This window comes from Aedes albopictus, chromosome 2 (genome assembly GCF_035046485.1).
Source record: "Aedes albopictus strain Foshan chromosome 2, AalbF5, whole genome shotgun sequence".
In the NCBI taxonomy this organism is placed as follows: Eukaryota; Metazoa; Arthropoda; class Insecta; order Diptera; family Culicidae; genus Aedes; species Aedes albopictus.
The window spans coordinates 345,095,535-345,122,998 of record NC_085137.1 but is presented as its reverse complement, the minus strand read 5'-3'; the positions used below and the strand labels follow the sequence as shown (position 1 = coordinate 345,122,998).

General features: G+C 35.8%; 2 protein-coding genes across 5 annotated transcripts in view; one reads left to right on the top strand and one right to left on the bottom strand.

Annotated features, from left to right (window-relative positions):
* LOC109430912 (sodium/potassium-transporting ATPase subunit beta-1-interacting protein) overlaps positions 1-27,464 on the bottom strand; it is a 371,063-nt gene that overhangs the window by 228,019 nt on the left and 115,580 nt on the right. The gene's annotated exons all lie outside the window — the stretch shown is intronic.
* On the top strand, positions 922-27,410 carry LOC134288287 (uncharacterized). Its single transcript, XM_062852645.1, has 2 exons — positions 922-10,636; positions 10,723-27,410. The coding sequence occupies exon 2, from the start codon at positions 10,731-10,733 to the stop codon at positions 12,090-12,092; it is 1,362 nt and encodes a 453-aa protein (XP_062708629.1). The 5' UTR covers positions 922-10,636; positions 10,723-10,730; the 3' UTR covers positions 12,093-27,410.

The window sequence follows — 27,464 nt, the reverse complement described above, 5'->3', positions numbered from 1 at the left end:
ATGTGATTTATTCAACTGCAAATTGGTATTCTGATGGCACACAGCAGAGTGCACATAGAATTGCCAACAGCACTTACAGTGCCCTGCACGCTTCAGCAGTAATTCAAGATTCATTGAAAAACATTAGAACCTTCAATGTGCGAGTACTTAGGTGATTCAACAACACGCTTCACGTTCCTCAACAAGAGGAAGGAAACAGTACATCAATTCAACAGTCATCGTGAGCCTCATTTTCCGTGGAGAGAGTTCCCTCTGCAGCACAGGAAGTTGAGCCCCAGGTGCGAAGGGCCAGAACTTGATGCCATTTGCCATTTGGTTGCATCCTTTCATTAGTGTTATATTCTGCAGTTAATTTTTCGTCCCTTGTAGTAGCGAGCTGCAAGTTGCAACCAACGACACGAATGGTAGCTACTAGCCGTACTTCATCTAGCACGCTTCGTCTGTTGCCTACCAAAGGAGGAAGAGGCAGAGTTTGGGGGTCCTGAAACGGGGGAAAGATTGACTTTCCTGGCATGCATGAATGCACTACGTTGGGGACACGGAGAATGAGGAATGCATTGTTCCATCAGGTGCTCTCGACGACGACGACGACTACGACGACTAGCTAGCTGCTAAGAGCCTGAAAGAGCACGTGGCAACGGACAACGGCATCATCAGCAGCCTCACTGGAAGAGCAGCAACTTACATTACCGTTCAAACATTTGTGTCATCTCAGCTTTTAAAGGATTGTAATCTTGTCCTGTATATTTTGAAAAAATGGTTTATACTTAGAGCGTAGCTGTATAAATTTTGTTCAGTTTTCTAAAATTTTGCTCAACATTTATAAGCAAGTATAAATATATAAGTACAGTAATAAAGTTGTATAAACTGATGCAAATCCAGATAAGAGGGTTTGATATTGCATAATATAACAAATTCTTTTTTTTATTATTTTTCACTTAACCTAATTTACAGTTCTAGTGCCCCAATGGACAACTACGTGAGCAATTTCAATTGACAGCTGCACTTACATTTTGTACAGCGCCTAGATTCTATTCTACTTTATCGAACTGGTTGTTTTTCTGCTGCTTTCACTTTTTCTACTTTATACCTAGTAGAATGATGAGCACAAGGATGATGATGGATGGCTGTTTTTCCTTTCCAGTCCGATTGGGGGTCCATTATGAGTAGCGGTTCGCCGATGTCCAGGTATCCGGGTCCGTTTGAGCCACGGGGCTCAGAAGAGGGTCAGTTTCCGTTGCTCTCGGGGGAAAAGCAACTGATGAAAAATTGCAAGTGCCGGGGCTGGGAATCAAACCCATGACCATCCGCATATGAAGCGAACGTGTGACCAACTACGCCACGGGCCCCGATAACAAATTCTATCGTTACAATGTACGTCGAAACTTTCTCCTTAGTAGGTAATTCTCGTCGATAGATCTAAAGCCATCATTTTCTACATCTTCTATTGATGACCACAAACTTCCACCCCTAAGTGTAGGCTTCCATCGGCGCCGGTTTTGGCAGGACAGACAAATGGCAAGCAAGTGCGCGGCCGCGCCAGTGGTGAGGTGACTCTGGAAGAGATGTTGAAGCTAGCACACTGCCACTGCTACTCCATTCACTACTGTGAAGGCTGTGTTGATAATTAAGCATTTATTTTCATTTTGAGCACCACATTGCCAACATTGCGCACTGTAACTCCTCGGTATTGTGCGCGAAACGTGCCTATGAATGTGACTAGTTTGTGCCGGCCCGCCGACGACCGTGCCGTGCCGGAAGCACGTTTGGAGGAGCACGAAGTGGGAGCCGAGTATAGGGTATCTTGCTCCCATCGTGTGGATAAGGTGGATAAGACAGTCATCCACCTGTGTAAATAAATAATGCTACTACATACTCCTGTATGGATAACCACTTGTAAACAGTGATGGTTGTTATTTTGGAAAACAGGGATAAAAAAATAAATGAGATTCTGGATTATTTAAGTAAGCTGAGAATTATTTCTCTTGAACTTGTTTCTATGAATAATGTCTAAAAACATTTTTCTGTTATATCTTGTCTAACTTTGCACACTTCGATTAACAATTTTCTTTATATTGATTTCGAAATTCGATTGTCATGACATATTTCTTTTTAGATCTGGAAAAATTCTTGATAAAAAAATTAATTGATGGTTTTCTAGATACCCTTCAAGTCAATAATCTGAGCAAGGTTAATCTTGCCAAACGTTCGCCTATGATTTTGCGATTATTACCTTTCACTAGAACATCTTTTATGCTTCATGGACTTATTCCGCTTGAATCGTGAGATGAAGAAGCCTCTTTGAAAAAGACTTTGAAATGAAGTTGCTCAAAAGGGGTTTTACCATCTTCCAAATGTTTACGCTCCAAACCCTCGAAAACCCTTGATAATACTTCGCTAAGAATATTCCATAGATTCTGTCAAAGGTTCGATGAGCAATTTTACAGTTATAAACTAAGAGCTTCTACTGTCATATATTTTTAAGTATTTCACATAAGTCACCCATACAATACATTTTTGTAAGATTTGTCATTTTCTCAAAAAATCGATTTCTCATTTTTTCAAGAAAATCAACAAAAAAGTTTCCCCCTTTTTTAAACTAAGTTTACTTAAATTTTGGGAGTATTGACAAGAACTGCTTGTCCAGAAAGATTACCAGAATGTTTCATTAAAATCTACATAATTGTGTGCTAGTAACTCTGATTTGGCGCGAAATGCGTTTTATGGTTAACTAGTCCTGGAACTAGCTGTATATTTTAAAGAATTTTTAGTACATTTTTTTTATTCTTCAACCACTTAATCTAATTTACAGCTCTTTTGTCCACTAGAGCACTGCGTGAGCGATGCCAATTGGCAGTTGCAATTACACATTATACAGCGCCTTAATGTATTCTTTTCTAATTCTACTATATCGAACTGGTTGCTTTTGTGCTGCTGTTACACCCTGCCCACGGTAGAATGATGAGCACGAGGATGTTTATATGTGGTACTTGTTCCTTTTCCATTAAGATTATCCATTATGAGTTGCCGTTAGCCGATATCCAAGTTTTCCGGGCCCGTTAGAGCATATGCTCAGAAGAGGGTCAGAAAATTGTAAGTGCTGGGGCTGGGGTCGAACCCATGCGCTTCTACTTAAGAAGTAAACGTATTTCAGAGGGTTTCTGGATCGATCCAGAAGTTTTGAACGGGTACCAGAGGTGCCCCGTGGGGTTTCAGAGGCATTCCATGGGGTTCCAGAGGGTTTCAGGAGACTTCACGTGTGCAACATGTGATATCAGGGAGTTTCAGGGGCATTGCAGGTGTGTATCAGGGTGTTTCGTTTTGTCAGGGGGTTTTAAATGTGTTCCAAGGGGTTTCAAGGTAATGAGAGTATGTTAGGCTGTAACAAATCTCATTTTATTCTTTTGTCACAGTGCTCGTTGACTCGACAAGAGAGGGGGGAGGATGAAAAATAATAAATGTATCTGATGAAACAACTGTCCACACAATCAGGCAAAATCGTGGAATTCATTGGATTTGTTAAAAAAAAATCAGGGCGACTCTAATTTCACCTTTTAAAAATTTTTGAATAATTTATTTGTGTACCCCCTCAAAATGTTGAATTCCGGCCAAAGTTTTCCAAGGGGGTGGGGCTTTGTTACATAAGAGAAGAAGGTTAGTGCCATATTTTGCACCAGACACGGATTTCACGCACACGAGATATCTTCTTCCTTACTTTTATTAGACTCTCACTGGTTTCAAGGGGTTTCAGGAGGGTTTAGTTTTCGGGGGTCTCCAGAGCGTTCCATGTTGCTGCTTCAAAGATTTCAGGGATGTCCCCAGAGCAGGGATAGGGTGCGACTCAAAACTCTTTGCGTGCCGCACACGCTGCTACGAGACAGCACACAAACCAGAAGCAGATGAGTACGTGCAACCAGTTGTGTGTTGCTCGCTTTCTTTGTCGCACGCTGGAGCTCTACTGTCTCTCACGCTCTGTCGTATGAACTCTCTCGGTGCTTGTCTCTGTGCTTTGCACTTTGCTTGATACCACGCATAATCGGGAAAATTTCGAATCAAACGACCCATCACTTGTCAACCCTTGACAAGCTTAACAACTTTGCCGAAAACACAAACTCTTCAATTAATTTATTGAGTGATTTTTTCTGTTCGGTGACAAGCACAGTCCCAAGCACCGTGCATTACTCCCTGCGCCGTAGAGCTCTCACTCATACGTCTCTGTCTCTCGGCAAAACGGGAGACAAGCACTTGAGATTGTGTGAAGCACACGCTTTTTTTTTGCACCGCACGATGCATGCCGCCAAACCCTGCCCCAGGGGCATTCTAGGGGTTCTCAGTAGATTTCAGGGGCATTCTATGGGGTCTCAAGGGTTCCAGGGGTCCCGGGGTCGTTTCAGGAGGCTTTAGTATCGTTGCAGGAGTATCAACGGATTACATGGCTGCTCTAGCCGCGTTCATGGTGTTTAGGATGCATTCCAGGGCTGTTCCAAGGGCACCTAAGGGGTTTCATGAGCGTATCAGGACCGTTCTAAGGGTGTTTATGGGGTTCCAAGATTGTTCCAGAAGATATATCCTTGATATAACCTGAGATCATGAAGCGCTTTGATATGCCTTGAGGCTAGAAATGTACTTCGTCATAAGCGCCAATTCCCGTCATTTTAGATGGAAAACAGCCCATAGTTGAAGATATTTTATCTTACCTATTCCAATGACTTATTAGATGGAAGTAAAAAGATGTAGAATACCAATAACCAGCCTCTATAGCACAGGAAATTGAATAATTACGTAAAATTTCTCTTTTCAATATCACTTCACTTACGGCTTCACATATTTTCCCGTTTTATGTATGCCGAAGGCATCCGCACCAAAGCAGAAGCTAACCAAATTGTGCATCATCACCGTTCAATTTTCACTTCGCTAGATTTACTTATTGTATTGTCCTTCGATTCATGTGGCACTTGGATTTCTCTGCAGCAGAATGCAACAAAAGCGGCACAATTATTGAAAGAAATTGCTTTCCCGTCGGTAAATTATTATCAAACAGTTATCTTCGTTCCAGGGAAGAAGCAGGCAAATGTGTTTATTTCTGCTGTGTATACGTAACAAAATATCATCAAATTTTCGATTATTATCGAGCCATAATATACCTCGGATATTTATTCATAGAATGTCAGTGTTTCGGCAATATTTTATAATTGGAAAATTAAAAAAATACCATCGGGAATATTGTGATTTATCTGAATTTTGGGCTGCTTTTCAGACTAAAATTTATTTAATATTATATTTATTTATGTTATTCTAAAGCTACATCAATTTAAAAGCTATTCAGCAGTACTTTGAACGCATTATTTGATTTGGATTTCGAAGAATTTGATCGATTTTTGTAATACACAAATATAGTTAAACCATAATTGTTGATCAATCTATGTACCATAAAGTCTCATTGAAGGAGTGACGGGAATTAAATTCATATTGTGCCCGAAATAGTCGTAGATGGAATGAGAATTAGAGGGACTTATTATTTTAAGGTTATAGTAGGAGATGTCCGAAGTCCTAAAATGGTGACCAAACTATACAAGATGGCGGCCCAAAAATCAAAATGGTGCCTGTTTTAAGGAGTTTAAGGCTCTGAATCCATGCAATATGGGTATATTTGAAATAGAGAAGATGTACGGAGACCGAAAAGGGTGATCCGAATATACAAGATGGCGACCCAAAATTCAATATGGCAGCTTTTAAGGAGTTTTAGTTTCTAAAACCATGCAATATGCAGGGTGGCCACAGACTCGGGAAATTCGGGAAATGCGGGAAAAAGTCGGGAATTGAAATTCATCGGGAAATATGCGGGAATAAGTCGGGAATTTTGTTTATGATCGGGAATTTTTAAAATTATGTGTAACGCCTCTAGCATATAAACTCAAACCTAGATTTCTTGAACCTTGACTCACTTTAAATCCAGATTCTTACACAGTTTCGGAAGGCTCACGCAGGGATTCCAAAATCCTGATGAGCGTTTCTGAATAACGAGTGATTTCTTGTTTGATAGAGACTATCCGGGTGACAGATTTTTATTGTCCGGATGCTCGAATTCAATTTGGGCACAAACATATTTTAAATCAAAATTTTTAAAAATGAAGTTTTGAAATCTAAAAACGTGAAAAAAGTATCGCAAAAAATAATTTTGGTAGCCAAATTATGAATGATTTTATCAGAAAGCCATAAAATACTTCTCCAACATTTTCTTTGAAAAGTTTTAGCTTGTTACATTTGTATCAAAATGGAGAAATTAGTGACATAGTTTTAGAGATTCTATCCAGACTTTTTTTTCTGTAGTAGTTAGGATTTTCTGCCGGAATATCTGGCTGAGTTTTAGGACAAGTTTCAATTAATGTTGTCCTTGGAACTTTTTAAAATAATACCTTGATTCGCTAGTGGATGACTTCCTGAAATTATTGCTTTGTTGGAGTTTTTAAAGGGTTTTCAAGTAATTTCAGTTCATAGAAAAGCTCCATGCAATCACAAAATCCATCACACTAACAATTTGGCATTTAAAAAAAATGGAATAATTACTAAAAGCATTAATAATTCAGTCATCTTTGAAGAGTCTCTGATGGTTTTTTATGGAATTATTATGAATTGATGACGAAATACTGGAGGAAACTCCTAAAGTGTTTTCTGTGTAGCGATTTGTAGAATTACTGGATTAATTTATAAATGAATGCCTAGAATCCTTGCAATCACTGATATTACAACGGAAGCAAAATTGCAAAACCAGAAGACTAGACTTTTTTTTATGAAATCTTTCAATATCTGCTGAAGGAATTCCTGGTGTTACCAATGCAAAACATGAAAAGCTTCATGCATTATTTCCATAAGACAGACATGTGAACATTATAGAAGAGCTTCCAACCTTAATTCTTAATGCAAATCTTTATGTGCTTTATGTGCTTCTTGAGGTTCTGCAGAGTTTGCTGATGAAACATTGTCCTGAAATCTTGAATGTAAAATATGCCTTATACTGAAATAATTATTATTATTACTATTTATTAACGACACTTTACCATTATTGTGGCATTCGTGTCATACTGAAATAATGTTAAGCCCTTCTTGTAGGTATATCTGATGTTTTTTTGTGTTACCTATGCGCCTGAGCCTCATTTTGCATCCAATTTCCAAACAATAAAATTGTGATTTTCAGCAGTGTCTCAACGAAAATTTCGTTGTTCCGGATTTATGCCCGGGGCACTGGAGTGCCCTCCATAGCAGGTAGTGGGGCTACATTTAATTCGCCTTCGAAAACTAGCTTGCGACACATCAAACTTCATGATTTGGCAAAACAGGAGTATTGGAAATTGTTTCTAGGGATTTCGAGTAAACTGGCCACGTCTCCGGATGTTCCGGAAACCTGGTGCCCACAGGAAAGTGACCACTTTTTGATCATTTTTGGAACCTAGCTTGCGACATATCACCCTTCATAATTTTCCAGAACAAGACTATTTGAACATGATACTAGGGATTTTGGGTACAATGGCACCTCTCCGGATATCCCGGAAACCTGGTGTTTCTAGGGAAGTGTGCACTTTTTGATTGATTCTGAAAAATCAATATTCAACTTACTTGGAAAGTTCTTCAACAATGGGATTTGGCATTAATTCGATGTTTTCCTTAAATATCTAAAATGAGCCTTACAAATTTCGTGAGAAATGTCAAAGTTTTGTTTTTCCGGGTTTGAGAATTTCAGCTAGAAATTGCTAATGAATAGAAAACTTTTCATAAAAATCCGCAGGTATTTTCAAAATTTGAGAAAAATTCCGCTTAGAAATTCATCGCTAGTGCTCTCATAACAAAACTCATTTTTTTTTTTGAAAATTACTAATTCACACTAAACAGGATTTTTTTCATAGGTAATTTCGAGAAGCTCCAACAGAGATTTATCTGTGTTCTGTATTTTTTTTTATCTAAATGTACCTTCAGAAACCAGTTTCTTTGGAAATTTCCAGGAGTTTGGCATAAATCGCCAGCGAATCCTTGTGAAAATCCTTTATATATACGAAATATCAAACTATGTGTAATCTAATGGATTTCGGATAATTTTGAATCTGGTGGTTTGAATATGAACCTGTTAATATAACGAGTTTTTTTTAAATATTTATTTGTTAACTCAATTATTGAATAAATTTCCTGATTTGTTACCAGCAGAGTATGTGAGAAAATATCACCGTTAATTCAGTATTTTTGCAATAAAAATCCTTCCAAGAAAATTTGTTAGGAAATTCCTCGAAGAATTTCACCAGAAAACACTCCAATAATTCGGCTTATAGGAATTATAACAGAATTATGTCAACAATGCCGTTCTTCACACCTTCAAAATTCCTGGGATAGCGTGAAAAACTCCTATTAAGAATTCACCAAAGAGTATTTCAGTTAGCCGACTAGATTTTTTTATTGGAACTTCATCAAGCATTTCTTAACGAGTTCACAATAACCTGTTGGGAATTCTGAAACATGTTTTCAAGCATAGGCTTACTTTACAAGGCATCCGGAATAAGAAGCAAATTTCAAGCTTATGATACATGTAAATTTATTTTGAAGTCAACGTCTCTAAACTATTGTAAAACTGTCATAGCATGTATCACAATGTCACTGTAAATATTTCAGTTTTACAGATCTACTTAAAAGTTTGGATTCTTGGATGTTTTACATGCTCCATATGTATATAAAGAAAAGTCGGGAAAATTCAAAATAAATGCGGGAAAAAGTCGGGAAAAATGCGGGAATTTCAATTTCGATTTTGTGTGGCCACCCTGAATATGTGTATATTTGGCATAGGAGCGGTTCCATATCATTTCAGCAACGAGCAATTTTCATATATCTTTATTTGGATGAAACCTTGCATACAAGTCTTATCGTTAACGACGTGCTGTTTCGTGTGTTATATGGAGCCCACGCGTGGGCTTGGTCTAAGACCTTTTTTGAATTTTAGGCCTCCATCTTGGTCCATTTTGATCTCCGTACATCTTCTCTATGAGCGATTCCACGAACAAGTGGGAAATTTTTCCAGTTTTTATTTTTTGTATTTTTTGATTTGCATGGAACCTTGCATACAAGTTTTTGGGGAACAAAAACGCCGTTTTGCATACTTGGTTCGCCATTTTGAATCTAGCCTTACTTATGAGAAGGGCCTATGAAAAATGCACATGATATCTTCAAAAAATTGTATCTCGAAAACGGTTTGTCCGATCGGTTTGGTGTCTTCGGCGAAGTTTTAGACAATTGTTGGTGCTATATGGAGAAAATATGCACGGAAAAAAATATGTTTGGTTTTTGTGATTTGAACTAAAATATAGTTTTTCCCTCAAAAGTGACATGTCAATATTTTTTTTACTATCCTTATGTTATAGCTGACTGAAAATGCTACCTAGTGCACAGTGGGTTGTTCTGGAGAAAAATAGGTTACAATGAAAAAAAATGTTTTAAAAAATTACGGTTCTCAAAAAAAGCTATTAAGTAAAGTCAAAAAAGTTTGTCGCCCTAATTTTATGAAAGTACATCAAATTTGCAAGAAAAAAGTACTTCGGTAACATTTTTCTAGGATGCACCGTTTAGAAGATATTACTAATTTAATATTGATTTTTTTGATAACTTAATAAGTTTTAGCCCTTTTCGGATGTACTCCGTGTTTCTCCAGTTTCAAAAGTATTTTTTTCGGAAAGATTGGAAAATTTTGAGTTAAAATGACACTGACAGCTTAAAGATTTGAGTGAAATTCTCTGCCTTAGAATTATTTTGAAACAAGTTACAAAATCCCACTATCAAGAACAATGATTTCTTCCAGTGGTTTTTATTGCCTTCTGCTGAAAACGTGCTAATAAGTATTAGATACAGGTAATTAGATACCAGTTAGCTGTACTACGTACAGTTGGTGATTGTAAACATGGTCTTTGTTGGAACTAGTCCACCATGGCCCAGGCTTGTAAACATTCGACACTTTTCACTGCCTTCGTTTCGTTGTCGCGGTCGGGTGTCAGCTTGCTTTATTTCTTTCGAACGCGACCGCTACCTCTTACACACAACACAAGCGGCAGAACAAAGATCAATAAACAAAAAAGTGGATCAAATCAACGAAGTCTGACACGATGACATTAGTATAATTCCAGCTTTTCGCAAGATTTCAGCCAATTTTGATTAAAATTGGTATAATATTAGTCACCTTCCATCAAACTAGACGGCTGCCGACTGATACCTCAATCAACAACCGCCGCACTCTTTATTCATTCCAGGTATATACAATTTACAATCTTCTTCAATAACAATATACCTACGCCAGCAAATCTACCTCGCTCCAACTCTCCAAACTCGTACCTGACGATACCTGAGCGTTCAACTCTACCTATCTTCCAGCAGTCTTTACCCAGCATTCTATGATTTATACCCGTGAGCTGTATAATAATGTCTGACTCGGTTCTGAATTCATCCAGTATCTACTAGGGAAAACCAAACAGTAAATGCAGAAAGGTTGCTAGAAGCATAGTGATTTCATAGTAATTTCAGCTAATAATCCAGTGTTTTTGCACTAGATCCAGTGTTGTTTGATAACATAATAATTGTAAAGGAAAGTGTAACACGTTTTGGTGCAAAGGTAAGTTTTAAATACACATTTTAATTATATGTGTTGTGATATTTTCGTTCAAAACTAACAATTGGAAAATATTTTCTATGTTACAGATTACAAAATGAGTAAAATCAGATGTATTCGTCCATTCAAAGACATTCAGTGTTCGAAAGAGCTGCGATATCTCACGGATGGTATCATCCAAAAACTAAAGTCAATTGGATTTTCCAAGGTATCCACACTGAACACCAAGGATTTTCGTATTTGTTCGTCTTGCCGTCTACATATTGATTCAAGAGCTCACCTCACCCAAAACGAAGAACAAAGCGTAGCCGGTGGCTCAAGGATGCCAACTGTTCAGACCATACCTGTTGTACCTGATTCGCAAAGCTATGAAAGTTTGGTCACGATACCATCAGCGTCAACGCTAAGCACAATTCAATCAAATGAAGACTTCACGATGCCTGTAGACGTCGAAATATTCAACCGAGGAATAGCAGCTATTCGTGTTTCGCCTATAGATTTAGGTAAGGTTAAAAATGTTCACTATCCTGAAAAAAAGTGCGCTGAAATCGTCGAAGGTGTAAGAAGAAATCTTTTTAAATTAGACGCTAAAACAGAAAAAGCAAACGAGTTTAATGAAGTCATAGAAAATATGAAAATTAAATTTTTAAATTCAGCCACAAGGCAAGAAAAACTATCAATTTTATCATTGTTACCAAAATCATGGTCAGTACAAAAAATTGTAGACGAATTTAAAACTAGTAGAAATATGGCATCAGATGCAAGAAAGGAAAAAAATAATGTATTAGATTCATCTCAAGGTTCAAGCTCTGGAAAAGCTTTGAGTAATGAAACAAAAGAACTGGTTTTGAATTTTTTTGAGGGCGATGATATAAGCCGTGCAATGCCAGGCCAAAGAGATTTTGTTAGCGTAAAGACAGGAAATAAGAGATTAGCTGTTCAGAAAAGATTGTTAATGATGACATTAAGAGAAGCTTTTAATCGCTTTAATGAAGTGTACGTCAATGTAAAAATAGGGTTTTCATCATTTGCAAGCCTCCGGCCAAGGCAATGTAAACTATTGACTATCACAGGAACACATAATGTTTGCGTTTGCACTACGCATGAAAATGTCAATTTAATTCTACATAGCTTAAAAAAATACAATGTCTTGAATGATCTAAAAACATTAACGAATAGATTACTTTGCGAAAATAAGACAACTCATTGCCATCTACGAAGATGTAAAAACTGCCCAGATACCTCAGTTTTAGAAGACAGTTTATTGAAACAACTGGAAGAAAACTTTGTTGAAAAGCTTTCATTCGAACAATGGGTTACCACTGCCAGATGTGATTTAGAAACTATTGTAAAGCAAACCGATGACTTTGTTACATTTTTCAGCTCAAAATTAGAAAGTTTGATTCCGCATGATTTTGTAAAAACCGAACAATCCAATTTTTTGAAAACTACAAAATAAAACTTGCAAGATGGTGAATTTTTGGCTATTTGTGACTTTTCTGAAAATTACAGCTTCGTTTTGCAGGATGAAGCTCAATCACACCATTGGAACGTGCAACAGGCCACAATCCATCCTTTCGTAATATATTATACTGAAAATAGGCAAATTAAACATTTTAGCTTCATTATAATTTCAGAAGAACTAAGACATGATTCAGTCGCTGTTAATTTGTTTATTGATAAAATGATGAACTTTTTACAAATTGATCAAAATAAAAACATGAAAAAAAAATATTTTATGTCAGATGGTGCTGCTTCACAGTATAAAAACCGAAAAAACTTTTCTAGCCTTTGTAAGTTTAAGTCAAAGTATGGTATTGACACTGAATGGCATTTCTTCGCAACATCGCACGGAAAAGGTCCATGCGATGCTATTGGAGGTACGATAAAACGCATGGCTACCAGAGCAAGTTTAGCCAAAGAACGCGAACACCCGATAAAGACTGCAAGAGAGTTGTTTAATTGGGCAAACAAACGAAAAGAAGAAGAACTTACAAAGTTGTCATTTTGTTATTCTACTACAGAAGAATACGAAAATATGTCTTTGCAGCTAAATAATCAATATAATAATGCAAAAACAATTCAAGGAACTCAAAATTCCACTCATTTCTTCCTCTATCAGAAAATACAATAAAGGCAAAGCTTTATTCAAACTGCCCTGACAATGATGGCAAAATATTCGATATTGTTAAGAAAGTTGTGTAAACAATAATTTGATAAAAATACAGGAATAAAAATAAACTGATGTACAAAGTATAATGTTATTTTTTATTGCGCACAAATACCACCCCTGAAAAATAAGCCTTATTCGCTCTTTTGAATCTTGCTAATTGAGGAGCTTGCGATATGCAAGAGTTGAATGCACATTTTCAACACAATACACCAAAAACCACTGGAAGAAATCATTGTTCCTGATAGTGGGATTTTGTAACTTGTTTTTCAAAATACTTTTAAGGCAGAGAATTTCACTCAAATCTTTAAGCTGTCAGTGTCATTTTAACTCAAAATTTTCCAATCTTTCCGAAAAAAATACTTTTGAAACTGAAGAAACACGGAGTACATTCGAAAAGGGCTAAAACTTATTAAGTTATCAAAAAAATCAATATTAAATTAGTAATATCTTCTAAACGGTGCATCTTAGAAAAATGTTACCGAAGTATTTTTTTCTTGCAAATTTGATGTACTTTCATAAAATTAGGGCGACAAACTTTTTTGACTTTACTTAATAGCTTTTTTTTGAAAACCGTAATTTTTTAAAACATTTTTTTTTTTCATTGTAACCTATTTTTCTCCAGAACAACCCACTGTGCACTAGGTAGCATTTTCAGTCAGCTATAACATAAGGATAATAAAAAAATATTGACATGTCACTTTTGAGGGAAAAACTATATTTTAGTTCAAATCACAAAAACCAAACATATTTTTTTACCGTGCATATTTTCTCCATATAGCACCAACAATTGTCTAAAACTTCGCCGAAGACACCAAACCGATCGGACAAACCGTTTTCGAGATACATTTTTTTTGAAGATATCATGTGCATTTTTCATAGGCCCTTCTCATAAGTAAGGCTAGATTAAAAATGGCGAACCAAGTATGCAAAACGGCGTTTTTGTTCCCCAAAAACTTGTATGCAAGGTTCCATGCAAATCAAAAAATACAAAAAATAAAAACTGGAAAAAATTTCCACTTGTTCGTGGAATCGCTCATAGAGAAGATGTACGGAGATCAAAATGGACCAAGATGGAGGCCTAAAATTCAAAAAAGGTCTTAGACCAAGCCCACGCGTGGGCTCCATATAACACACGAAACAGCACGTCGTTAACGATTTATAATTCCGTTACCCACCCATTTTCGCACCGGTCGTTCGTTTCCATGTGAGTAAAATAATTATCGGTCGCCTTTACGCACCGGTGGTTTCTATTCCATCCGTATCATCGGTTTTGCACTGTAAATCATCTGTGGTGTCATTGCAAATCTTATTCTGGCAAATAATCAAACGAGAGGGTTTTGGATAAAAGTCAGAACTGTTCTTTACTACGTTTAAAGATAACATTCTTTCTCAAGAATGTGTTATTGGATTGAATCTCGGAATTCAAGTTTTTTTTACTTAATAATATGCTTGTGACTTACTGTACGGCTTGTAGGTTGATTTTTAGAATAATGTTATCTCTTCGATATCCATGTTGCCTTTCTCGAAAGAAATTTATCAGCCCCGCAAATAATATATCTGAATTTGAGCTTTTGAGCATTTTTTTTATATTAAGGTTTATTGAGTAATAACATCCCTTGCATTTTCCTTATAATTTTAACAGTCTAGATTCATATCGGTATGATTTAAATTTTTTTACAAAAAATATCTGCAGTTTTTCTGTGATTTCTGAATTGAGTTACATAGGATTCATTCAATTACGCAAACCAATATTGGGGGAGGAGGAATTGGTTTAGCGCTGTGTTACGCTTCACATAAAATTTCGATATTTCCCATTGTTACGTTTGTGAGGAAGGGGATCTAAAACTGCAAAACCTCGCGTTACGTAATATTAAATATTCAAATTTTGAAGGAATCCATATCCATAAGCAGTGCTGAAAAATTCATTCCGTCATATCTAAATTCAATCACCTACAGCTCATTTTAGAAGCTGAACCTGAGAATATGGTATATGAAAAACTTGTGCGTCTAGACCAGTTCTGCGAGAAAGTCACGGAAAAACCACTACTTTTCCAATATTTAGGGTAAATGTCACGGACTACCTTCGAAAAATCCCAATGATATTCACGGTGAATATCATTTGGCATTTTTCAAAGGTAGTCCGTGACATTTACGTCAAATATTCGAAAAATAGCGGTTTTCCGTGACTTTCTTGCAAAACTGGTCTAGCCGCACAAGTTTTTCATATACCATATTCTCAGGTTTAGCTTCTAAAATGAGCTGTAGGTGGTTGAATTTAGATATGACGGAATGAATTTTTCAGCACTGTCCATAAGTATCTCTAATCAATCGTAACTACTTTTATCTAATCTAATCCAGTACGAGGAAGCACCCTGGAATGTAATCGTGCACGGAGAACTAAAACTACCTATTTTTAGATTATTTTACTCAAAAGTAGGTATATCGTTTAAACTTTCTATCCAAAATTAGGTTGTTTTCTCTTTTTCTTCCACCGATGTTGTCAAAACTAAAGCAAGCTGCATCGACTCACTTAGGGTACTTTGGCCCAATAAGCCAATTTTAAGTAAATGCCGTTTTTGTCAAAATTATGTTGAAAAAACTTTCGTTTGGGTTGAGTTTACCTACTCTTGAGTATATTTTTTGCTGGAGTTAAAGGCAAACTAGATAGTAGGTTGTCCCAAAATTTGCATATGGTCGAAAAGCTTGGGGGCTCACCCTGCAAATGATAGCTAAGGGTGTTAGAAACAAACTTTTGTATGACGGCAACTTTCAAAAATGACGTTTAGAGGTCGCCCCGGCGAGATTTTTGAAAAATGGCCATTTTTCGTAATAAATTTCATACAAATATTTTTTACCATACAAAAATTGGCAATACCCACTATTTTTATATTTTTTACAGCTTGACAGGGATCCAATCTGCATGGGAAAAATAATTAACGACATGTTTTGCAGGTAACTTTTTGATACTGAATTTTTTAATTTACTAAAATTTGTAATTTTTTTATATACTTTGCATTTTACCCATCATAAAAAGTATCTGAACCTAATGTTAATTTAAAACAATTTTCATAAAAAGATAGGAAATTTTATGAGGAAAAACTTTGCCGAAGACAGCATGGCGTTTTTTCTATCCGTTTTAGAGTTATCCACGATTTACTATTTGGTGAAATCTGGATTTTTAGGTAGTTAAAAAAAAATCACAAAAGAACTGCCCAAAAACACATACAAAGTAAAAAATTACGCATGCTTAACAAGTTTTTGTCTTGATTGTGTTTAGGAATTATGGTAGCATCATTCATTGAATTTTTCTTTCCGTTGACAAATCCATTTTCTTTGATCTAGAAAGGCGCATACTAGCGAGAAACTTTATCATAAGGTACCATTTTGAGATGCCTCAGTAGGCCATGGCATTTATAACGGTTATGTACTGACAATGGTTTATACGAGCATAATACACATTCAAACGCACGACACATTTTCTATATCATTTAGAAGGTGATACATTCCGCAAAACAAGTCGATCTTGTTTTTCGTTCAAAGACATGAATGAAACGTTCTAGTAGTACCTATCATTTTGATCAACATATAGGACGATAAAAATGACGTCACTTGTTTATGTCCAAAACTGTTGTTTACCAATAATAGCCTACCTTGTCTTTTTGTATGCCGTGTATGTGTTATGGTCAGGGTTGTGCAGTTTCAGGAGGGTCAATGTCGAATGACACTCGCTCTAACCATCACTTCATACGACAAACGCAGTCCATCAAAACATAATCGATTCACGCAAAAGCCACTCAAGCCAACCCTCGTTCAATGCAGAGTCAACCACATCCAACAGCAGCGATCGTCTCTTGTTTTCGAACCACACGATGAAACACCGAAGCGAGTTTTTGTTCTACGCTTTGCATTCTATTCATAGGGCGTGCTATATTTGTGTTTGCTGCGCCATGCAATACTACTTAACAAATTGACCCTCATCCTGGCATTTTCAGACGAGAGTCACCCAGCAGTGAGTGACATAGCTCTGCGTCGGAACGACGGTTAAGAAGCGTTCGGCTACTCAAGAGATTTGCAGAGAAAGAGCGTGGCGGCGGCAGCCACCGTATCAATGCGTTCGTCTCGAATGTGCTCGATAGCAACATAGAGACGGTCGGCTGTACCGTTGATGGAGGAAGAAGGGCAATGTTGATGTTGCGGCTTTTTTGTGTTATGATGGTGATAATGCACAAGACTGGTTATGGTAATCAAATTGTTCTAACCTTGGATAACATTACGTTAACTCACTGGTTCATCTCATCCCGCCCGTTTCAATTTGCCTCGGTGTATCTTATTTTCGGTGTTGATAAGATAGTTCAAATCAGTAGATGCAAAAAAAGACATGCCATGCTTTTCAGAATGTCTTGAATTGGAACTTAGTATCTAAAAATTGGTATTCTTACGTAAGATGTTCGTAATCGCGATTTGAATTTGGCATGGATCAACGTATTCGCCTTTATTCGCTTTGCCACTGTTTCCTGGGCTGTTTCACTGGTCCAGGACTCATAAGTCTTCATGTAGAAAAATAATTGAGAATATCGACAGGAAAGTAAGATAAACGCGAAAATATGGCTCAACATTTTGTAGAGAATATCTTTAAAAAATCAATAGGCTGTACGAAGCTTGTCAAGAGAACAAGCTTTTTAAGAAATCTTTGCTAGTTAATTTCCATATGAAGGGATTGAATAACAATAACTAAAAATCAAATAATGATGTCATCACAACACAATCAAAACAAAAACTTGTTGAGCATATGTGATGTTTTACTTTGTATGTGTTTTTGAGAAGTTCTTATGTGAGATTTTTAGAAAAATACCTAAAAATTCAAATTTCACCAAATAGTAAATTGTGAATAACTGTAAAACGGATAGAAAAAACGCCATGCTGTCTTCGGCAAAGTTTTTCCTCATAAAATTTCCTATCTTTTTATGAAAATTGTTTTAAATTAGCATTAGGTTCAGATACTTTTTATGATGGGTAAAATGCAAAGTATATCAAAAAATGAGAAATTTTAGTAAATTCAAAAATTCAGTATCAAAAAGTTACCTACAAAACATGTCGTTAATTATTTTTCCCAAGAAGTTTGGATCCATATCAAGCTGTAAAAAATATAAAAATAGTGGGTATTGCCAATTTTTGTACGGTAAAAAAATATTTGTATGAAATTTATTACGAAAAATGGCCATTTTTCAAAAATCTCGCCGGGGCGACTTTTAAACGTCATTTTTGAAAGTTGCCGTCATACAAAAGTTTGTTTCTAACACCCTTAGCTATCATTTGCAGGGTGAGCCCCCAAGTTTTTTTACCATGTACTATTTTGGGACAACCTACTAGATAGTGTGAGTTTAATCTATTTACTCAAATTTGAGTTATTGGGCCAAACTATGGGGTTGCGTCAAAAGAACTCAAATTTGAGCAGTTTGGCGGCTCCGTGTGTAAGATCTCACCCAATTACTGTCCTTGTCAATATTTATGATTGCAGCGTATCAGAGATATGACACATGTATCAAAGTAACCGAACTGAATCACTATTCAATATAAGATCTTCAAATATAAGTTTGAAAACGATCGGCCGAATAAAAAAAAAATGAAGGTGCAATTTAGAACAATCGTAACTACTTTTAAGAGAAAATCAATACATTTTCGATATGTATGATCGGCGAAGAATGGAAAACTTTATTCAAAACATACTTAAACAAAACTTGTCTGTTTCAATCTATTATTTTTCTGCGTTTATATTGTCACTCTATCACTATTGTATGTCAGATAAGTTGTTATGTTTTTGATGTAATGATCTGTGATATTATTTCGTTGGAAATTTCAAAGCAAGAATAATCATCAATATTTGATACAATTTTAAATAAATTACCTACACAAAACTGGAAAATCATCCTCTACAAGCTATATGAACCGAACAGGAACGATTGTCGACAAATCCCTACTCATATTCTTTCGTCTCCTCTTTGCGCTACCCAGAGAGTTGAACGCGAGAGAGCACACGAGCCAACGGATAGAGACCGTAGTTTGCTTGTCTCTAAATTCTAAGCCCCGCTACGAACCGTATGTAAACTTTTCGTTTTCGAGCCCTTCTTAGCAGCGACCGGTGTGGTTCGCGTCTTTGTTCGCGGCTCTATTTAACGTTAAAACGCTTGATGAAGCCCATGCGTGGGCTTGGTCTAAGCAAGCTGTTTTGGGATCTTAAGCCATGCCATATGTGTATATTTGGTATGGTGCAGATTCCATAAATATTGTTCAGAATATTCAAGATGGCGGTTCAAAACCAAAGATGGCGGCCTACAATTTGATATGGCAGCTATTATATTGTGCTTTGAGCTCAAAATTCATGCAATGTGAGTTTATTTGGTAGGGAGAAAATGTCCGAAGTCCAAATATGTGGACCAAAATATCTAAGATGGTGGCTGTATTAAAGATTTTTAAACTTTAAAATCATGCATTTTGGTATATTTGGTACGGAGAAAATGTCCGGAGTCCAAAAATAACGACCAGAATATCCAAGATGACGACCCAAAATTCAAGATGACAGTTGTAATAAGGAGTTTTAGCCTTAGAGGCTTAAACCAGCTTCCACATCTAATTGTTTGTCGCCATCTTGCATTTTGAGCTGTCATCTTTGGTCAAAATATTTGAACTCCGGACCAGGGATGGGATCATTCATTTGCAAAAAGTTACTAAGTTCAGAAGCATGCTATCAAAAAACAATGTATGGATGAATTTAAACTTGTAGTTTTATCTGAAAGTTTGTCGAACAACATAAGGGTCGCACACGCATACTAAAGTCGTGAGCGAACTGTGAAATCAACTCTCCACGCGGTGAATGTAAATTACATTCACGCCGTGAAGAGTTGCGTTTGCTACCTTCTGATGACCTTACTATTGATGCTACGCTAGTACATTATTCTGGAAAGTTTCAGTTAAAACTGGTGCTCTGGTGAAAACAAAAATGAAAAAGTGTCCAAAACTTACATTGATTTTTGCTACGATGTTTCTGAAGCGAGTTGACAGCAAGTGCATGTAACTGATTGCAAATGAATGATCCCACCCTGCTCCGGACATCTTCTTCTTACCAAATATACCTATAGACACTATAGATTCCATAGACTCGCGGAGACATGGTTGAGCAATATAATTTTAATGTGTTTTACCGTCCATTTAGAGTGTACCGAGCGAATATGATATCCCGCAATCCATTGTCACTATTGAAATCGTGACGTCATGCTCGTTTGGCTACACGAACTGACAGTTCGTTTGGCTACAGTTGTCTTTGTCTCCGCGAGTCTATGGAATCTACAGTGTCTATAAATATACCCAATATTTTGACCAAAGATGACAGCTCAAAATGCAAGATGGCGGACAACAATTTGAGATGGAAGCTGGGTTAAGCCTCTAAGGCTCCTTATTAAAACCATGCAATTTGGATACATTTGCTAGGAGGAAGATGTCCGGAGTTCAAATATTTTGACCTGAAGATGACAACTCAAAATGCAAAATGGTTGCCAACAATTCGAGATTAAAGCTGGTTTAAGAAATTTTAGGTTCAACGCCATTCAATATGGATTTGTTAGAAAAAAAATACGACCATAATATCCAAGATGGCGGCCCAAAATTCAAGATGGCGACTGTTTTAGGCTCTCAAATCATTCAGAATAAGGATAATTTTGTATGGGGAACACGTAGAGTCCAAAAATGGCGACCAGAGTATCCAAGGTGGGGGCCAACATGTTCAAAACAATTCAAAACTCTTCTTGAGGGTGAATATTCTAAGCGCGATATGCGGCACTAAAAGTATTGAAAACGCGCGACGATGTCGTACAATGTTTAAAAACATTTTTGATAAGTTCAAAAGTTATGAAAAAAAGTCCAAAATGTTAGCTCTAAATTCAAGATGTAACATGAACAGGCATTTCTGTCAAATGGAAAATAAAGCGATATTCATTAACATGTCACTTGAGTTTGGTTGAGATGGGTTCTCTAAGGCACGAAAAAAGCGACATCACCCATCGCTAGGTGGATTATTTAGCGTTTTCTTATGCGTTTGATCAGATCAAAAACTGGAAAACGTATTTTATGATAAAAGCACTACCGTCACGTAGATCTACGTAGACTCTGAAGGAGGGATGGGGGTTTCTGCACAAAGTCTATGCTGCAAACAAATTTTCAATTTTATTGTATGAACAAAAGACTACGGAGGGGGTTCTAAGTGGTCAAAACTGAGTCTACGTTATTTATGGACAGCACCCTAGGTGGATTTATCCGGGTTTTTTCTGCTTTCGAAGACTGAACAGTAGGGTTTCCCAAAATAGAAAAAGTGTCAAAAAGTTAACTTGCTCACCCTTAGAATGATAGATTAGGGTCCTAGCAACAATAGTTCCATACATGAAAACTCAATCAAAAAATATTTAGAGGTTGCACCAGGGCCGGATTTAAGGGGGGGCCAGGGGGGCCATGGCCCCGGGCCCCCACAATTCAGGGGCCCCCACAAAGTCCCACTTCACGAATAAAAATTTGAAACAAAAAAAAAATGACTGAGTGCCAAAAATGAAACAGAAGATAGAGGGATACAATGTTCAAAATATTTTTTTGTTTATAGGGAGAGAAAAAAAGGGGTTTTGCAAAGGGGCTGACAATATCGGGTCACTAATGAGGAATTCCACGGAGTCATGTCAGTCGATCCTGAGCGACCATTTCAAAAATATCTGAAACTTTGCACAGTTTTTCAATTTCATATAAATCGCCATTTTTTGATATTAAACCTTCATATTCACTCACGACTAACTTTTCAAAAGGGTGTATGCGAAAATAGTTCTAAAATATTCTAAAAGCTATACAGCAAAAACGGATTGTTCGATTGTTATAAATTTTTCAGCAAAGTTAGATAACTAAATGATGATTCCTTAGAAAATATACACTGTAAAAAATTTCTTTTTCTACTTTGAAAAAATATGATATTTGTCACAAAAACTCAAATATCTTAAAACCCTATCTTTTTACCAACTTCAATTTTTTAGGGGAAATGGCCCATTATATCAGCTATCTACCATAAAATTTTGGTGATGGTAAACTGATAAACAAAAAAGTTATGACATTTCAAACATTTCACAATTTTTACATTTAGTAACAAAGAAAAATTTGAAATCTATTTGAAACTTAGACGCGATCCAGTGTTGTGATCAAAAATATAGAGATTGTCATACTTTTTATTGTACGTGACTGGTGAAAAAATCCCTTGATAGTGTTGAAAAGCTGTTGATTATAAGAAAAATGGAATTGAATTTATTTTTAAGACAAAAGCTGTATAATAAAAGTTTTTTATACGCGTATACGTCTAGTTTATCCGCAAAAAAATCCCTCTTACACACTTATTTCTGAATTGCCTGTTCGGTACTTTTTCGACGAGATTATAACAGCAGTAAGATCTCGGTAGTTTCGGTAATCGATTTTACTGAGGCTCAGTAAAACAACTGTCAAAATCGTATGGAAAAGGTAAACAATGCATTTTTGCTGAACGAGTTCGGTGCTCAGCAGTTTTAATCTCGTCAAAAAATTACCGAACTCGGTAATCAAAATTAAGTGTGTAGAGAACAGACTTTATGATCGGAAGAATGCGAGTAACTTCAACAACAACAAATGCATAAGAGGTACATACCACAGACAAACAGACGAAACGCCTAGAACAATTTTAGTGAAAATTCATCGCCCAGTTCACACTATCACCACCTGGTGGAAATGTTTCACGAAACACTGCGTTGTGCAATATCGTCATCAGAAGGCGCTAGTGTGAAACGTCAAACGCAAAGAAAAACGATGGGCGCTCTTCTTGTTTTGAAAGCCACAACCAAGATTCAAAATGATCGTTGAAGGCGTGGTCAATGAAAATTTCGCCAGTGTTACGTTTGTTTGTCTGTATACATACCTGACAATGCTCACGAAAAAAAACAAAAAAATACTACCGCTATGAATATTAAAAATTGTATAGTATTTTTTTTTTCTTCAGCCACCAAGTAAGTTAAAATTAATAAGTGATTTTGTTTATTATAATCTAACGAACAAGATGAACAGTCGCTTTCTCAAAGGTCTTCAACTCAACGCTCTCTTGTAGACCGTTTGATGAAAAAAAATGTTCAAAAGAGTTACGAAATCTCACCGAAAGCACCATAGATAAACTGAAAGAGACTGGTTATGCCCAAATGTCCACATTGTGTACAAAATTACGCATTTGCACGTCCTGCCGTCTAAAATTTGACAAACGAGCCATCTGTATATCATCGGTAAAGCAGGGCGCAGGAAGTTCGAAAACGACAACAACTGAGAAATTGCCATCAGCGACATCTGTTTAAACAATTTAATTACGCCCCTTTTCAAAAATGCCCTGTAATATTCTTCAACATCTATACCCATTTCAATATTTTTAACGTTGCAAAACACGCTTTCAACATTCATCTTGAAGAAGAGGGAAAACACTTGTCCTCAAATGTAACAGCAAATTAATGAATAAACGACTAATGCGCGGAGGGCGTGATAAAATCGGAACATTACGGTACATAGTATATTATATGTATATATAATATATAATAAAAACAACTTGTTTTACTCACGCAAGGCCATCAACAATAAAATCAGCATCAAACTTCAATTTCCGGCCGAAATAATTTACACTAAAAAAAATTATTACTAAATGTGAAAATTGTGAAATGTTTGAATTGTCATAATTTTTTTTGTTTATTTTCATGGTAGATTGCTAATACAATGGACCGTTTTCTCTAAAAAATTACGTTGGTAAAAAGATAGGGTTTTGAGATATTTGAGTTTTTGTGACAAAAATGATATTTTTTAATGTTAAAAAAGATTTTTTTCACAGTGTATATTTTCTTAGGAATCGCCATTTAGTTATCTAACTTTGCAGAACAATAAAATCAGCATCAAATCGCGATTCCCGGCCGAAATAATTTACACAGAAAAATTTTTTTTACTAAATGTAAAAATTGTGAAATTTTTGAAATGTTATAACTTTTTTGTTTATTAGTTTACCATCACCAAATTTTTATGGTAGATTGCTAATACAATGGACCGTTTTCCCTAAAAAATTCAAGTTGGTTTTGAGATATTTGAGTTTTTGTGACAAAAATGATGTTTTTCAATGATAAAATAGATTTTTTTTCACAGTGTATATTTTCTTAGAAATCACCATTTAGCTATCTAACTTTGCTGAAAAATTCATAACAATCGAACAATCCGTTTTTGCTGTGCATATTTTTGAATATTTTTGAACCATTTTCACATACACCCTTTTGAAAAGTTAGTCGTGGCTCTAAATAAAAATTTGATATCGAAAAATGGCGATTTAGATGGAACTGAAAAACTGTGCAAAGTTTCAGTTCAATAGAAAATCATGAATTAAAAATTTTCCTTAATTTTGATGCTGTTGCTTGGAATCGCTCTAATGTACTACCTACTGGTGGAATGTGATATATTATGGTTCTCATTTGAAGGACTGCAGCTTTCGAAGCTCCTCCAAAACTTGCTAACATTTTTTATTTGAACTAGTCAATCTTGTGCAATTGACCAAAATATTTTATTGGAAATCCTGGAGAAAAACTTCGCTTGAACTCTAGATTAACTCTTAAACTCTGTAGAATGTATACTTACAAAAGTTCCTGCTGAATATTCGTGTTTATTTCTGTTGAAAATTTTGGACATATTTTGGAAGAATTTTCCAAGAATTCTTAATAGAATTGCAGGAATATTCTTGTTTTTTTTTTTTGAAAACATTCGGAAAGTTGATTGGAATAATATGGTTGGGTTCTTGAAACATTTATTCACTTAGGATGTAATTTATGGCGAACTCCTGACAAAATCCTTAGATTTCTTGAAGACATTGCAAAAGAAATTTGTAAAGAAATCCCAACAAAATCTTGCACATGCTATAAGAAATGAAGCTAGGAATTACATAAGACACTTCGCCTGGATTTTCGCAAAAAAAAATAACAGTCTCTATTCGAATTCCCCCTTTTAAATGACAGAATTTCTATTATGAAGCTTCCCCAGAAGTTGATTTCAGAATTTTGTCGTTTTTTTTTTGGGAAGTCGCCAGAGAACCCTCTGGCAGCCGCGTTAGAACTTTTTCTGCTTAAGCTCCACAAAAAAATCATGGTAGTCGACCAGCAAGCTCCAGGGATTCTGCTAGAAATTTTATTTGCCGTTCTCACAAAAACTACCCCAGCGGTCGGGTTACAAAATTTACTAGAAATTTTCTGCTATGAATATAGATTTATAGATTTATCTAAAGACTCTGATACGAATTACGACTAACTCTAACGCAATGATCTAAATCGCAAAAAAAATAATTTATATAATTTCTTCAAATTCTTCCACAACGACATTAGTTCTTATTTGTAAGATTTAATAATATTTTTACAATTTTTTTATCCTATATAAGCAAAAATACACCCCTGGAAATGGGGCCCCACAACACTGTGGCCCCGGGCCCCCACATTTGTAAATCCGGCCCTGGGTTGCACGCATCGATTTTATGAAAAATGGACGATTTTTGGTATTTTTACCAAAAAAATGCTAATATGAGTTGAAAAATAAAAGAAATAGAAGTCATCAATCAAAGTAAATCATAGTTCTGGGCCCGCAAACAAAGTTTGGAGGGAGTTTAGGTCATCAAAGCTGATTTTATATATTTGGCAAAGCTTAAAATATCAAAAAATTGCGGTTTTTTTCATCAAATTTTTCAAAAATGCTCAATTTATAAGGATTTTAAATTTTTTCCTGCGATTCACAATTCCCTTATTTTATAGCAAATTTTGTGTAGATTATTTCGACTGAAGACAGGTTTGAGCTATCTCCTTCATGAGCAGAAATATCGGTTTGATAGTGATAACACAATCAACGAAAAAATCATGTTTTCTTACGTTAGTCGATTTCGTTCACTAGTTTCCATGACTACCATGCAATTAAAACAACACACGACAAATTTTAAACATTACAGTACGTGCAAATGTACATTTTTGAAGAATTTCAGGAGTATTGGGTTGCTATGATCATTACTGATTCATACTGCATGACAGTAACAATATGTAAATGTTTTGAGAGTTAATCATCGTTTCATATCTACATATACTGAACATAACTTTTTTGCAATTTCTCATCGTAATAGGCTGTTTTACCTCACGCAAATCTGACAGAAAAAGGCCTTTTTCCCACACCGAATTAACAGTGCTGTAATGGTTCTACAGCACTGATTTGCGTTGCGTAATGAACCATTACAGCACTATTTTCAGTTTTGGTCAACTTTTTGATGCTTTCTGGACGCAGTTTTGAAAAATTGTGACAATTGCACAGTTCAACCTATTATGATCAGATTTTCTTAAGCATTGGCTATGAACATCAGTGTGCAGTTTGATGAAAAAGTTTTGTTGAAAACTATCCTTAAGGGTTGTTCGGTTACGAACTGCTCTCCGAAAAGCACGCAAACAATTCACCACATCGAAGTCATTCATTCAACGCATGTTCAGCAGCACATCGTCATTCTGCACCTTGTTGCGTAAACTACTATTCACACCCGCTTTGTGAATACGAAAAGATTTTTTTTCTTAGATTTCATCTGTTGATCAGATAACAGTAGCAAGCCACCGATTCAAAACTTGTAATTTTGATTGAAAATTATGTTTTAACAAGTAAGCAGCGCAGCAGAAAGATTTCAACATTGACATTTCTTAGGTTAACACCTCTTGTAACAAATTAGGCCAGTCACTAAGTTTTATTTATTTTTTAATAATAGTAGAATCTAAACATCCTGATGCTTTCTGAAATCCAACTCTAGCTGCAAATATGAGCGCTAATGGTTTGCTATTAAAATGAAATTATATAATGGAAACCAATATTGCGCAAAGAATTAGCTTTCTGAAAATCTTCAAAAATGTATACTTGCATAACATAACATGTCAAAAACTTGTTATTTGTTTTTTTTGCATGGTAGTCATAAAAACCAATGAACAAAAACAAATAACATAAGAAAATCCGATTTTTATTCATTGATTGTGTTATCATTATTATGCCGATATCTCAACTCATAAAGGAGATAGCTCAAAATTGTCTTCAGTCGAAATAATCTACACAAAATTTGCTATAAAATAAGGGCATTGTGAATCGCAGGAAAAATTTTAAAATCCCTATAAATTGAGCATTTTTGAAAATTTTGGCGAAAAAAATCGCGATTTTTTTATATTTTAACCTTTGCCAAATATATTAAATCAGCTTTGATGACCTAAACTCCCTCCAAACTTTGTTTGCGGGACCCAGAACTATGATTTACTTTGATTGATGACTTCTATTACTTTTATTTTTCAACTCATAATAGCATTTTGTTTGTAAAAATACCAAAAATCGTCCATTTTTCATAAAATCGATGCGTGCAACCTCTAAATATTTTTTGATTGAGTTTTCATGTATGGAACTATTGTTGCTAGGACCCTAATCTATCATTCTAAGGGTGAGCAAGTTAACTTTTTGACACTTTTTCTATTTTGGGACACCCTACTGAACAGCTAAAACGTCATTTATCAAACTGTGCAACATTTCTTTGAGTATTTTTCCAAA

Coding starts and splice junctions, on each gene's coding strand:
- LOC134288287 (XM_062852645.1), top strand. CDS start 10,731: ATGAGTAAAATCAGATGTATTCGTCCATTCAAAGACATTCAGTGTTCG.